Genomic DNA, 15,952 nt, shown 5'->3' with positions numbered 1-15,952 from the left:
TATACTACCATTCCAAAATCTTGAGCCAGAAAGAGACCAGGATGGTATGGTTCTTGCTTTCCTGGCATTTCTGTAGTAAATGGAGGTCTTCTGAAGAACTGGTTTGGTTAAGACTTGTCTGAACAAGCGCTTCATCATGCTGAAGCATATGCTTAGACGTTGTTTCAAACTTAGTTAATACTTGTCTAACAGCCTTATTGAGATGTAATTCATATATCCGATAATCATTTATTTAAAATATACAATCCAATGACCTTTAGTAATTCATATGTCCTATAATCTATCCATTTAAAATATACAATTCAGTGACTTTTAGTATTTTGTGCAACTCCTAAAATATACAATTCAGTGACTTTTAGTATATTCACAGAGTTGTGCAACCATCACTACAGTCAGTTTTAGGATATTTTTATTATCTCAAAAAGAACCCTGTACCTATTACTAGTCATTCCGCCATCGCTTCCCGTACCCGCACCTGAGACCTGGGCGACTACTCATCTACTTTCGTTTCTACAGATTTGCCTATTCTGGGCACTGAATGTAAATGAAGTCATACAATATGTGTCTTTTGTGACCGACTTCTTTCACTAAGCATATTGTTGCCTGAGTTCATCCATGTTGCAAGATAGTATTTGAAAATAGAATTTTGCAGGATGTAAGAGTGGTAAATCGTAACCCCTTGCCTTGTCAGTAGAGAGCAGTCTACTTTGAAAATATGCCCTAACTTAAATATATTTATTTACTATTTACTTGTTACATGAATATGTAGCTTATTTACAAATGAGTTTAGATGGGGTCTTTGGAATATTACAAAGAATGACACTTAAGGATTTTGATCCAATTTAGGAATAAACCTTTCCCCATTTACCCTACCCCCAATTTTGCTGTTATAGTCTCAGTGAATTCATTCTAGCTTTGATTCATGAGAATGATCTGCTGGTATGACATGAACAATTGTTATAAGAGGCAATTTTTTTATTATTATTATTTATTTTTTTTTTTTTTGAGACAGAGTCTCACTCTGTCACCCAGGCTGGAGTGCAATGGAACAATCTTGGCTCACGGCAACCTCTGCCTACCAGGTTCAAGTGATTCTCTTGCCTCAGCCTCCCAAGTAGCTGGGACTACAGGCGCATGCCACCATGCCCAGCTAAATTTTGTATTTTTAGTAGAGACAAGGTTAGCCAGGATGGTCTCGATCTCCTGATCTCGTGATCCGCCTGCCTTGGCCTCCCAAAGTGCTGGGACTACGGGTGTGAGCTACCGCACCCGGCTGAGGCAATTTAATTTTTAAGGAGATTTAAATTTTACAAAAATCAGCTGGGTGTGGTGGCTCACACCTGTAATCCCAGCACTTTGAGAAGCACTTTGAGGTGGGCAGATCACAAGGTCAGGAGTTTGAGACCAGCCTGACCAAAATGGTGAAACCCTGTGTCTACTAAAAATACAAAAATTAGCTGAGTGTGGTGGCATGCACCTGTAATCCCAGTTACTTGGGAGGCTGAGGCAGGAGAATCTCTTGAACCCGGAAAGTGGAGGTTGCAGTGAGCCAAGATTGCACTATTGCACTCTAGCCTAGGTAACAGAGCAAGACTCAGTCTCAAAAAAAAAAAAAGACCTGCTGCATAGCCAGCACTGAATAGATTTTACAAAAATCTTTTGTCTACTTATTCTGTCTTTATAGATATTTTGGAGACTTTGAAAAAAGAATTCCTCGTGAAGAGATGTTACAAATGCAAGTAAGATGTGTCAAATTATATTCTTTGATTAGAATTGAGAGTGTCACTTGGTGAAAAGCCATTTTCGGAATACTGACTTAATTTTTCTTCTATTAGGATATTGTACTAAATGAAGTTAAAAAAGTGGATTCTGAATACATTGCTACGGTCTGTGGCAGTTTCAGAAGAGGTAACCTGCTTCCTAATCTTGGGTTATTTATGCCCTGATGTTAAAATTGCCTAATGTATGTTAAGAACTTGGATTAAAAAGATGTAATTTGTGGTACTTTATAGACTCACTAAGACCCATTAGTTAAGGGTATTTATTTGTAGATGGGAATATGTAGCTAGGGGAAATTCATCCTGATTTTATTACAGAATGATATCTTAATGACTAGTTATAACAAAATTTATTAAATGGATTTAAGTATATTGAAATGCTAGTAATGGTTGTCTAGCTAGATAATTGTGAAGTTGTGGGCAGTTTTGTTTATTTACCTTATTTTCCAAGTTGGTTTTTTCTTTTTTTTTTTTTTTTTTGAGACAGAGTCTCACCCTGTCACCAGGCTAGAGTGCAGTGGTGTGATCTTGGCTCACTACAACCTCCACCTTCTGAGTTCAAGAGATTCTCTTGCCTCAACCTCCCAAGTAGCTGGGACTATAGACGTGCACCACCACGCCCAGCTAATTTTTGTATTTTTAGTAGAAATGGGGTTTCGCCATGCTGGCCAGGATGGTCTCCATCTCTTGACCTTGTGATTCACCCACCTTGGCCTCCCAAAGTACTGGGATTACAGGTGTGAGCCACCACGCCCACCTGCCCAAGTTTTCTGTAATAGAGCTAAGAATGATGTCTTAGAAGTACCAATTCAAAACCAGTTCTTATAACAACCAAGTTCTTCAGAAGAGTTCTATTCTACTTACTATGTGAATGTGAGCAAACTAAGAACCACACAATCCTGGTGTCTTGCTGGTTTAAAATTTTGAAAAGCTCATATATGCTTAAAAATACTAACTTTTAAAATTGGAGTAGAAGGACCTTATTTAAAACATTTCAGAGTAGATACCTGAACTGAATCTTTGGCCACCTATGGAGTTTTGTCTGGGAAGTAGATGACGGCCTATCAGAAATACTCCGGGTAGCTGCTGCAAGAATCTAGAGTTGGAGAGTGAAAACCTAATCCATACTCACTGATCAATAGAAAGAATGTTGGACTGGGGTCAAAAGACCTGGGGTCTGAGGCCAAATCTACCAGTATTATGTCTCTCCTGGTCTTGGATTCCATACTTGCAAAATGAGAGAAATGAAGTTATCCAGTTGTTCAAGTATGTCTGCATCAGAAATACCTAGGACTTAAACAAAAAGAAAAAAATACACGTTTTAGCCTGCTACAAATCTACTAAATAAGAATCTCCTTGGGTGGGAGCTGGGATTCTGTATTTTCAGAATGTAGATTTGGAGGCACAGCAAGCCAAATGCATGTTCTGTTGGCTATGACAACCTTCCTGGATTTATTTATTTCTATTTTATTTTTACTTTTTTGTGGTATATTGTATGGTTACATGCTTTCATATAAAAAGCTGTACTGTGTCTCACTTTCTCTATGCACCCCCCTACTACTGTCCCATTAAGAACCACCTTCCTGTGGATTCTTGCAATGTTTCTTCATGAAAATACAACTGAATGTTAGTATACCATCTTGACTTCATTCTCCTCCCTTTCTTTCATAAAGTAACATAATATATATACAATACTATACTTTGCCATTTTCACTTAAAAATATATCCTGGAGGCCGGGCACAGTGGCTCAAGCCTGTAATCCCAGCACTTTGGGAGGCCGAGGCGGGTGGATCACGAGGTCGAGAGATCGAGACCATCCTCGTCAACATGGTGAAACCCCGTCTCTACTAAAAATAAAAAAATAAAAAAAAATTAGCTGGGCATGGTGGCACGTGCCTGTAATCCCAGCTACTCAGGAGGCTGAGGCAGGAGAATTGCTTGAACCCAGGAGGCGGAGGTTGCGGTGAGCCGAGATCGTGCCATTGCACTCCAGCCTGGGTAACAAGAGTGAAACTCCGTCTCAAAAAAAAAAAAAAAAAAAAAAAATATATATATATATATATATTTCCTGGAGATTTTTCCATATCAATATATAGAAAAATTCCTTATTTATTTTTTTGAGATGGGGTCTCGCTCTGTTGCCCAGGCTGGAGTATAGTGGCGTGATCTCGGCTCACCGCAACCTATGCCTCCTGGGCTGAAGTGTTCCTCCCTCTTAAGCCTCCAGAGTAGCTGGGACCACAGGCATATGCCACCATCCCGGGCTAATTTTTTTTATTTTTGGTAGAGATGTGGTTTCAGTATGTTGCCTGGGCTGGTCTCGAACTCCCCATATCAGCCTCCCAACGTACTGAGATTACAGCCATGAGCCACCGCTCCCGGCCCCTTATTTTTTTTTTTTGTAGCTGCATAACATTCAATTGTATACATGTATCATACTCATTTATTTATTTAGTCCCCTATTAATGGACTCTTGGGTTGTTTCTCTTCTTTTGCTCAAACAGTTTGTGTTTGATTTTTTTAAATAAAGTGAAACATTTTTGTTGGTGGATGGTGAAAGACATGCAGCTTTTAGGAGAAGGAAGTGAGATGAAGAGAAGACAATATAATTTTTCTTTATTAAAATAGCTTCCATGTATGTCCAGTACACACTGAGTCTAGTCTTGTTCTTATTTTTTGAGATGGAGTTTCGTTCTGTTACCCAGGCTGGAGTATGGTGGTGCGGTTTTGGCTCACTGCAACCTCCGCCTCCTGGGTTCAAGCAATTCTTCTGCCTCAACCTCCTGAGTAGCTGAAATTACAGGCATGCACCACAATACCAAGCTAATTTTTGTATTTGTTTTTTTAGTAGTAAAGGAGTTTCACCATGTTGTCCAGGCTGGTCTTGAACGCCTGACCTCAAGTGATCCACCAACTTTGGCCTCCCAAAGTGCTAGGACTACAGGCAATGAGCTACTGTGCCCGGCCTAGTCTTTATATTTAAATATTTGGTTAAGGTGCTGTGGCTCATGCTTTTAATCTCAGCATTTTGGGAGGCCAAAAGTGCGAGGATCACAAAGACACTGCAAGATCTTTAGTCACCAAAAGTATGTTTGGCCTATATTGTTGTACTTAACCAAAACGAAAGCGAGGAGAGAGATTGGATTATTTTATGCTATATGCCAGGCACAATAGTCGATGTTTTTACATATGTTCTTACTTACTTACACAATAGCATATGAAGTAGTTTTTAGTAGTTTACATATAAGGAAACTGAGGTCTAGAGGAATGAAGAGTCCTCATTTGCAACACTGAAAAAAAGAAAGTAAAATGAAAAAATTCCATCTAAGTGGAGGCATAATTTCATAGAATGTAGTAAAAGAAAGGTTTAAATAGCTGTATATAACTTGCCTAAAGCTATGTGGTTGTAGAGTATAGATCAAGACCAAAACCTAAATCATTATAAAGTGCTGTGTATCCATGATACCGTAATAGTAATAACATTTATTAATTGAGTTCAGTTATAAGAATCGAAAGGAGTTTTCTTTAAAAAAAAAAGAGAGAGAGAGAGAAAGAACCTGGGTCTCTCTGTGTTGACTTGGTTGGTCTCGAACTCTTGGGCTCAGTGATCCTCTGACCTCAGCCTCCCAAAGTGCTAAGATTACAGGCATGAGTCACCGTGCCCGGCCAAAATGTGTTTTCTGATTATCCTTTGTAGAGTTAGGGTATATTGTTTAATTTGAGATTTTTACAAATAGGATTGTTCATAGGTGTTTTTTAAAGTATTGCTTTAATTCATTAGTGAGTAGTTACTTAGGTGCATTTTTAACACATTAAATTAACCCTTTGTATGCAATGTATATCTAATGCCGATTACTGTTGTCATCACAGATTCTGCTGTCTGCATCAATACACCTGAATAGTTGGACAGAAAATTGAAATCTTTTAACTAATTCTGACTGTGAAGCACAGTGAAATAGAAAGTTAGGCTGTAAGAAGTAAGGCTTTTCTGTGTGTGTCATCAGCTTGGTTCCATTTGCCCAACTGATACATTTATGTGGACAATCTCATATGTGTTTTCTGTCATCACAGGTGCAGAGTCCAGTGGTGACATGGATGTTCTCCTGACCCATCCAAGCTTCACTTCAGAATCAACCAAACAGGTGCCTCAGTTTATAATCAATGCAATCAGTCTTACACAGCGCTGTTTTTCACTTTTTAAATGATAGTTGCATATTTTCAGAATAAGTTTTGTTTTCGCCTTCCTGAAAAATCTGCTGAAGAGCTTTGTACTGATTGAATTCTGTGAAAGGCGAAGTTCTCAAAAGGGATACCTATTGTTCTTCCATGAGGAGCTCAAAGGACAGTCTGACATTTGAAAGAGATGACATTTTTTTTTTTTTGAGATGGATTCTCACTGTGTTTCCCAGGCTGGAGTGCAGTGGCACAATGTCGGCTCACTGCAACCTCTGCCTCCTGGGTTCAAGCAATTCTCTTGCCTCAGCTTCCTGAGTAGCTGGGACTATAGGCGCCTACCACTATGCCCAGCTAATTTTTGTATTTTTTGGTAGAAACAGGGTTTTACCATATTGGCCAGGCTGGTCTCAAACTCCTGACCTTGTGATCTGCCTGCCTCAGCCTCTCAAAGTGCTGGGATTACAGGCGTGAGCCACCATGCCCAGCCGAAAGAGATGATGTTTGATATAATAGTTTTAGAATGATTTACTGTCTGTCATAAATACTTTAGAAGTACTATAATCAGGTTTGCATTAAAGGAATATTTTCTCTTAAAAAATGGAATATTGAGAAACCTTACTTCTATTAGAAAACCTGCGAAGGCAAAACATTTTTTATTTGAGAACATATGCCTTTGAAAGATGAAACAGCTGACTCTTTGATTAATTTTTTTCCCATGAGCCATTTCAAGAACAGCAAAACTCTTTGATTTAAGGAAACAGATAAACACAATAATTGTTTTAACAATCATAGTACCTTAAACAGTGGTTTCTAAAAATGTGTTTTATTTGATAAGATGAATTTTCTATTAGAGGGAAAAGGTACTTGGTCAGAACATTAAAAACATAGAGATTTCTCCACAAATAATTAGAAAACTCATTTTAAAAATGTTTTCGGCTGGGCGCAGTGGCTCAAGCCTGTAATCCAAGCACTTTGGAGGCCAAGGTGGGTGGATCACCTGAGGTTGGGAGTTCCAGACCAGCCTAACCAAGGTGAAACCCCATCTTTAAATAAATAAATAAATAAAAATACATGTTTTCTTGCCAGGTTCGATTCCCTGAAAAAAAAAAAAAAAAAAAAAAGTTTTCTTAGCCAGGCAAGATGTTGTTTCTGGTACTCTGGATGCTGAGGTGGGAGGATCACTTAGGTCCAGGAATTCAAGGCTATAGTTTGCCATGACTGTACCTGTGAATAGCACAGTCTCCATCCTGTGCAATATAACAAGACTCTGTCTCTAAAAATATTGTTAAATGTTTTTTGCCGTTACAAAGTAATTACTCTTTTTCTTATTCCCTAATTATGATTCTACAGCCAAAATTATTACATCAAGTTGTGGAGCAGTTACAAAAAGTTCATTTTATCACAGATACCCTGTCGAAGGGTGAGACAAAGTTCATGGTAAGTACTTGTTAGAGTTAGCACATCTGAAAAAACCTTGGAGACTGTTCAGTAACCCTTCTGAGTGTATGACCTCATGGTAGCTTTGAATTACAGTCAACAAATAGACTATCCATGAGACCTGAAAGAAAAATCATGAGCAGTATGCCTGATTTTCATAACTACTCAGAATATTTTAGGAAAGAATTTTCTTTTAATTCTCCACTTGTAAATAACCTATGTTATCATAATAGTTAATTAGGCATAATCTGCTTTTTGAAAGTATCGGTAATGACTTTGACACAAAGTAAGTTTTTCCCTAAAATAGCAAATGGTTCTCATATTCTCTGACTCGGAATTCTTCAGTAAGTTAAGTTAGAATTGATTGAAAAGTATTAATCTATTTCAACACCAAAGAAAGAAAAGTCATCATGAAAAGTATTAATCTATTTCAACACCAAAGAAAGAAAAGTCATCAGGGTCTGTGATAAAATACTCAGGGGAAGAAACATGTTACATGGAATGATAATCAGGGAAGTTGATTAGGGAGGAATTAAGACTTAATAATTCAAGATGAATGGCTAGTAGATTAAAAACAGATTAATAAATGGTCCTATATGAACACTAACAGGAAGGCAGATAGAAATCTAAAATTAAGATTTTGTTTATTTGTTTTGAGATGGAGTTTCATTCTCATCACCCAGGCCTGAGTGTAGCGGGGTGATCTCAGCTTACTGCAACCTCTGCCACCCAGGTTCCAGTGAGTCTCCTGTCTCAGCCTCTGGAGTAGCAGGATTTCAGGCTCCTGCTACCACGCCCAGCTAATTTTTTAATTTTTATTAGAAACCAGGTTTCACTGTGTTGGCCAGGCTGGTCTCGAACTCCTGACCTCAGGTGATCTGCCTGCCGTGGCCTCTCAAAATGCTGGGATCACAGGCATGAGTCACCATGCCCAGCCTAGAATTAAGATTCTTACTACTTTTTTTTTTGGAGACAAGGTCTTTCCCTGTCACCTAAGCTGTAGCACAGTGGTGAAAACATAGCTTACTGCAGCCTCAGCCTCTGGGGTTCAAGCAATCTTCTCACCTCATCCTCCTGAGTAGCTGGGACTACAGGTGCGCACCACCATGCCCAGCTAATTTTTGTATTTTTTGTAGAGATGGGGTTTCACCATATTGCTCAGACTGGTCTTACACTCCTCAGCTCAAGTGATCCACCCTTCTTGGCCTCCCAAAGTACTAGGATTACATGCATGAGCCACTGTGCCCGGCCTCTTACGTCTTTTTTTAAGGTGTCGTTAAGTGTTCTGGTCACTTATATACTTCATTTGAGTCCATTTTTCTCCACGTTCTACTTTTCTTCGGTTATATGACTGAAAGGAAAAAGACTGTGCTTTTGAAGAGTGGACATGCTGCAATTACTAAGTCTGAGTGCATAGGTTTGACAAGACTTTTAGCCAAAAATAGAATATAGTTGAGAAAGATAATTAAATTATCATGTCGTTCAGAAAGTAGAGGGGTGTTTGCCGGGGCCTGGAAGGAGAGGGTAATAGGGAGTTGGTGTTTAAATGACACAGAGTTTCAGTTGGGGAGGATGACAAGTTCTGGAGATGGATGGTGGTGATGGTTGTACAACAATGTGAATGTACTTAATGCCACAGAATGGTATATTTAAAAATGGTTAAAATAGCAGTCAGCCCCAGTGGCTCACATCCCAGGGACTTGGGAGGCCAAGGTGGGAGAATGGCTTGAGCCTAGGAGTTCGAGGTTATAGTGAGCCATTGCACCACTGCACTCTAGCGTGGGTGACAGAGCAAGACCTCATCTCAAAAAAAAAAAAAAAAAAAAAATTAGATGGTAAAGTGTGTGTTGTGTATATTTAACCCACACATGTACACAAAATCATACCATTAAGTTCAACATGGTGATATTAGTAGGCTGTGAAAGTGTATTTTCTAAGCTGGTCACACTTTAACAATGCTTCCAAATGAACTTTGGAAAGATTAAAGTAAAGTAAAGGTTCTAGTCAGTCTTTGGAAATTAAATCTCTGATTTGTTCTCTTGACTCTGTCAGGTTTTGTAGTCTTACTCTGTGCCCAAAAGTATATACATACATGAGATGGTATTAAAAATAAGGCTTGTGTATGCCCCATGAACAGCCTTTTCATATTTAGATGGATTTTAATTCACTCAAAATGAATGTGCATGAATCTTAAATTTAAGGAATATTCAGTCAGATGAAATCCTAAAAACAATATCTACTAGACAAGTTGGATGGTTTGCACAGTAGAAAAGTGTCTTGCTATGTCTGGGCATGTTCTTTGGACCTCTCTGGCCTAAATCTCTTCCTCCAGTATCATCTCTGTGAAAGTCAGTGGTTGCAGTGAGCTGAGATCTTGCTACCATGCTCCATACAGCCTAGGCGACAAAACAAAGACTCCCTCTCAAAAACAAAACAAAACAAAACAAAACAAAACAAAAACAAAGGAAGAAGTATAAGCTAGTGGACTGGGTATAACCTGAAAAGGAAAGGTGGGTAGCCAAGTCTGTGTGATCTTGTTGATAGTGGTGGACTTGGATTATCCCAGTAGTTGCTCAATCAAAGAAAGGAAACCCTTTGCCTGGGAAGTGCAAGGGCAGCCAAATGCCAGTGACTGCTAGACATTAGGGCAGTTCAGATCTCACTGTACATGTGCCACAGAAAAGACTAAGCCACCCACTCACTGTAGGATAGAGCTGGGATTGTAGGAACCATGCCCTCCCTATCTTGCCTTCCAGTCTTTCAGTCATATATCTGGCAGCACATCTAGAGATATTGCCAGGAAAGGCATCCCCCAGACATATTTCCAGAAGAAAACAGGTTAAAAACAAGAAGACTGCCTTTGTTTATTTGTTTTCAAAGTATAGAAGACTCGGGTGACAATAAGAACAAGAAACTAAGACCTTTATGTTGCCACATAGGAATCCATCTTAGCAGGTGGTTTTTGACAAAGTTTGGATGTTATACCTGTGGTTTTTATTCCCTGGAACTTAAAAAATACCATATTTGAGTGTGCTATTTTGACATTTGTAATCATTGTTAGGAAGAGAAGCACTCTAGGTCAACTTTCAGGTCAGTTTTGGAGACAGTTAAGAGGTGATTTGTATCTTTCATTGTAGAAAAATAGATTTGGATACAGAAGATGGGGGTCTTCTTCTGGCTCCATTACTGTGTGGCATTGGGGAGGTGGATTTACTTCTAGAAGGCCTGAGTTTTACCTTTAAAATTGATATTTGCCCTGCATCAGAAGACCATTGTGCAGATAAAAGTTAAATAATATATGTGGAAACTTTGAGGAATTTGTACAAATATTTGATGTACAAATCAGTTGCACAATTTCAGAGATACTGGATCTTCTAAGAGTTGCACAAAGAGCTGCACAAATGTAAGATACCATCTGTGTGGAACTGGATCTGGAGAGGAAGGTGACCTGATAAGGATTAGGTTGGGACACAGAAGAAGGGATAGAGAGAGAGGATCGCAACATGAAAGGAGAACGAAATGAGGAAAGTGAGCTTCCCCAGGGCGGGAGGTTGTATTCAGTCACCTCAGCAAATCCGTACAAGCATCTCCTACATTCCAGGCACTGTTCTCAAAGCTTGGGATGTATCCATGAATTTAAGTAAAACTCATATTTGAGGATTATGGGAAGGGACTGATAGTTAACAGTGAACATAAATATGTGAATTATAGGTTAGGGTGGTGGTATTTTTTAAAAAGGAAGAACACCCGGCCGGGTGCAGTGGCTCACGCCTGTAATCCCAGCATTTTGGGAGGCCGAGGCGGGTGGATCACGAGGTCAAGAGATTGAGACCATCCCGGTCAGCATGGTGAAACCCTGTCTCTACTAAAAATACAAAAAATTAGCTGGGCGTGGTGGCATGTGCCTGTAATCCCAGCTACTCAGGAGGCTGAGGCAGGAGAATTGCCTGAACCCAGGAGGCGGAGGTTGCGGTGAGCCGAGATCAAAAAAAAAAAAAAAAAAGGAAGAACAGAATGTAGTGAAGAGGGGAGTGCAGGAGTCAGTATTGAATAATGTGGTTGGAGGCAGCCTCATTGAGAACATGAGACTTAGAAAAAGACAGACGGAGTTAGCTAAGCAGGTATCTGAGGGAAGAGGTAGCTAGCCTGTGGAAATGAGCATGAGCAAGGTATCCAAAGAAGCTAAGAGCTTTAGGCTTCTGAAAGGAAATTGGCTGCAAAATGAATTCAACTTACATAGTGAAATAAACCATTCTCATTCCATATCCCGTTTTTTGCAAAACCTCTTCTTGCTATCACCACTGACTAGTCTTAAAGGTATGCCTATCCATGTGTTTTTCAAGTTATCTTCAAGACACACATTCCTTTAAGCTAATCGTAATCAAACCATAGGAAAGCCATGGTTTCTCCAGGTCGTCATGTACCAGGCACAGTCTTTAGGTAATTGAGCTGTCTTCCTGTGAATATAAAAACATTCAAAAGAAAAAAAGTTTCCTCTGCATTTAACTGTTGGTTTTATATAAGGTGAGTGCCATTCCAAATTTCAGTATTTTGTGTTAAGTTTGGCCTTGGGTGATTTTCTGTGAAATATCTGCAGGAAGAGTTCAAGGAACAATAGGAGATACCATGGCTACCCCAAGGAAATGAAAGAGGCTTTATTTCAGATACTCAGCATGAAGCTGCCCAAATGAAATGCCAAACAAAGCTAATCCACTCAATCTAATAAAGAATTTACAGTAAAACAGAGAAATTCTTTAACGTTAGCACTTCAAAAAAAAGTGCAGGAAATAAAATTAGCCTTGAGGAAAGAAACAAAGCCATGAGATAAAATCCTATTACTGATGTGACAAACAACGAGATCATTCCCTGTGGCATCTAGACATCCGCATCCGCAAGGTAATACCTCCTGGTAATTCCAGGTGGAAATGACTTCTGATCCACTTGAAGGTAGAAGTTGAGTTGGAACTTGTTAGTGCCTAAGAAGGTCGGTTTCATATTTTGAAGGTAAATGTGTTTCATTAATCTTTCTTGCATAAGAACAGCTAAAGAATTAGTTTAGATTTTAATTTTCCTATTTTACTGAGTGAAAAAGTATGACTTTTAGTGGCATGTGTGTTAACTTGACCACTCTTGGGGACCAGAAGCCTGTCACTTGTGTATTTTTCTTAGAATGTAGCATTTGACACTTTTAATTGGAAATTTGGTGGTGTTTATAGCTCGTTTTACGTATGTATGGGTTACTGACCAGTCCAGATTTTTTTGCCCGTCTTTCTGGAACGGGAAAAGATAAAACAGACTTGGATAACTTTTATTTGAAAATTGTAGACATATAATGCAAACTCACCTATGGAGAAGGAAGAAAGTGATCCTCTCATTTTCTTATTTTTTTTTTTTTTTCTTATTTTCCATGTCTTTCTCCCTTGTAGTGTCTGAGAGATGTCTTTAATTTCAAACTCTTTTACTTCTGCTACGTATCATTTTAAATTTTGAGTTAAACCTTTCCCCAAGGGATTTCTGTAGTATTCTGTTATTTCATGAATAGAGTATCTCTGGTTATCTGAGACTATGACTGGTAGCTGTTTTTTGTTTTCTTCTTCCTGCATAATGATTGTTTCTTCCACGTTGCTGTCTTCTGTTTATCTTGATCTCTGTGTTTCATCTTCAGTGTTTTCTTTGATGAGTTTCTTGTTTAGAATCATGCAAAGGCCAAATCCTCATAATGAGAATCCTTGTTTGCGTTTTGTGTAGTTCTCTAATTTTCATGAAGTGTAATAGACAGGTGGTGATAGTGTATTGCTCACAGAAGCTGCTAAGTTAAAAGTGCTCGGAATTCTAGAGCTGCCAACACTAAAAACAAAAATGACCTTGCGTTTTACTTGATTAAAATTAAGCCTTAAGTTTAGAAAATCTTTAAACATGATTTAAAATATTCATTTTAGGGTGTTTGCCAACTTCCCAGTAAAAATGATGAAAAGGAATATCCACACAGAAGAATTGATATCAGGTATTGTTCAGACTTTGTTGCTGACCTGTTAATTTTTCCCAACGTGTCTCGTTTTCTCCCTGTTTGTATGTTAGAGTTTAGATTCATATCTAGAGCCTCTTTTTAGCCTCAAGAGCCATATGTTCTTGCCAAATGCAATGTTTAGCTCCAAAGTATGTAAAGAATAACGACTGTCTACAGAATCTGATTTATTTTCTCTAGATTGGCACCTCACCATGATGCCTTCCACAGCTCAAAAGTCATTTCCTGCCTGAGCTAAGTTAGTTGTAATAAGTGATAATGCAATTTCATTTCTCCACACCTCTTTCAAAACAAAGTTTACTGAAACCTAAACAAATTACAAGGTTGAAGTGATTTGAGCAGCCTACCTAATGATAGACTTCTCCAAGTTATTAGACCACTTAGGCTTATTTTAGGTATTTTGTTCCTTGTTAATTTTAGGAGTCCTGTGTTTGCTAAACTCGAAAAGCATAGTAAAAAAAATGTATCTACTGTCCATTTTTTTTAGGTTGATACCCAAAGATCAGTATTACTGTGGTGTTCTCTATTTCACTGGAAGTGATATTTTCAATAAGAATATGAGGGCTTATGCCCTAGAAAAGGGCTTCACAATCAATGAGTATACCATCCGTCCCTTGGGAGTCACTGGTGAGTATCCATGTCTGTATTAGAGATCATCTCTCATCTGGAGAGAAGGTTATTTTCAAAGATACTTTGGTTTAGCAAATGTAGTTCCCCTAAAAGCCTTCTAGTAACTATGCCAGTTAGTGTAGTTTCTGGGCCAGTTAGTGTAGAACTCAAGTATCATTGTTTTCAGTGCCACACACTTTGCATTCACAATATCTTTGGCCCCATGCTTTTAAAGAATTTTCAAAGAATCTGTGCTTAATGGGTCCTGTTAACATTTCACAGTATACCGTGTGGTTTACTATAGGAGAATGAATTTTTGTCATTTTGTCCTCAAAGTGTAAAATAAGGCTTTCATCTCTGGTAAACAAGAGCAGTACTTCTCACAATTAACTTTGCATACCAGTAACACGGGGACCTCACTAAATTCGGATTCTAATTCCTTGGGCTTGCAGTGGGGCTCAGAATTCTGCATTTCTAGTAAGCTTCTAGATCAAGGGTTTCCAATATTTTGGCTTCCCTGGGCCACATTGGAAGAAAATTGTCTTGGGCCACACATAAAATACACTAACACGATAGCTGATGAGCTTTTTTTAAAAAAAATCACAAAAACATCTCATCATGTTTTAAGAAAGTTTACGAATTTGTGTTAGGCCATATTCAAAGTCATGCTGGGCCACGTGTGGGCCGTGGTCTGGATAAACTTGTTCTAGATAATGCCAGTGCTGCTAGTTCAAGAACTGAGTTGCAAAAGAACTCACTAGACTATTTTATATAATACATAGTGGCTCCAGCAGAGAGGATAATTATGAGTCAGGATGACTTGAGTGACCCTAGCTGGGATCCCCAGTTTCCCTTTGTGGCACTGGTGACACACGAGACAAAGGTTCAGCACAGGCTCCTGGGAGAGGACGGACGTGGTCAGTGTCTTTTTTTGAGACGGAGTTTCACTGTTGTTACCCAGGCTGGAGTGCAGTGGCGCAATCTCAGCTCACCACAACCTCCGCCTCCTGGGTTCAAGCAGTTCTCCTGCCTCAGCCTCCTGAGTAGCTGGGATTACAGGCATGCGCTACCGTGCCCACTAATTTTGTATTTTTAGTAGAGATGGGGTTTCTCCGTTTTGGTCAAGCTGGTCTCACACTCCTGACCTCAGGTGATCCATCTGCCTTGGCCTCCTAAAGTGCTGGGATTACAGGTGTGAGCCACCATGCCCGGCCAGTGTCTTTTTTTTTTTTTGACTTGGTTACCATTTTCTTTTTTCTTCTGAAAGCAAATCCCACACAACTCTTTTTTTTTTTTTTTTTTTTTTTTTTTCCCAGACAGAGTCTTGCTCTATTGCCAGACTGGAGTGCAGTGGCCAATCTTGGCTCACTGCAACCTCTGCCTGCTGGGTTCAAGTGATTCTTCCGCCTCAGCCTCCCGAGTAGCTGGGACCACAGACATGTGCCACCACGTCCGGCTAATTTTTGTATTTTTAGTTGAGACAGGGTTTCACCATGTCGGCCACGATTGTCTTGATCTCTTGACCTCGTGATCCACCCACCTCAGCCTCCCAAAGTGCTAGGTTTACAGGCGTGAGCCACTGCGCCTGGCCCGTCCCACACAGCTCTTAATCCTGAACCCCTCTATAACTAAATTACAAAACTGGTACTTCCAGTAAGTTTCTTCCCTCTGTACTTGCAGGAGTTGCTGGAGAACCACTGCCAGTGGATAGTGAGAAAGACATCTTTGATTACATCCAGTGGAAATACCGAGAACCCAAGGACCGGAGCGAATGAGGCCTGTAGCTTCCCTGGCAGACAAAGCCCAATAGGAGTCTTAATTTATTTCTTAACCTTTGCTATGTAAGGGTCTTTGGTGTTTTTAAATGATCGTTTCTTCTTCATGCTTTAGCTTGCAATGTAGTCAATAAAATCTCTTGTACTGTTA

General features: G+C 39.3%; 1 protein-coding gene across 2 annotated transcripts in view; it reads left to right on the top strand.

Annotated features, from left to right (window-relative positions):
* Nucleotides 1-15,952, top strand: part of POLB (DNA polymerase beta) — a 33,156-nt gene extending 17,204 nt beyond the window's left edge. For both annotated transcript variants that reach the window (XM_003942388.3, XM_074383818.1), the window contains 7 exons: nt 1,685-1,739; nt 1,836-1,908; nt 5,851-5,921; nt 7,306-7,392; nt 13,332-13,396; nt 13,905-14,044; nt 15,707-15,952. In XM_003942388.3, the coding sequence (XP_003942437.1) occupies nt 1,685-1,739; nt 1,836-1,908; nt 5,851-5,921; nt 7,306-7,392; nt 13,332-13,396; nt 13,905-14,044; nt 15,707-15,801 (586 nt within the window). In that variant the 3' untranslated portion in view covers nt 15,802-15,952. The remainder of the gene's footprint in view (nt 1-1,684; nt 1,740-1,835; nt 1,909-5,850; nt 5,922-7,305; nt 7,393-13,331; nt 13,397-13,904; nt 14,045-15,706) is intronic.

This window comes from Saimiri boliviensis, chromosome 13, assembly GCF_048565385.1.
Source record: "Saimiri boliviensis isolate mSaiBol1 chromosome 13, mSaiBol1.pri, whole genome shotgun sequence".
NCBI lineage: Eukaryota > Metazoa > Chordata > Mammalia > Primates > Cebidae > Saimiri > Saimiri boliviensis.
This window is presented reverse-complemented; position numbering and strand designations above follow the sequence as displayed.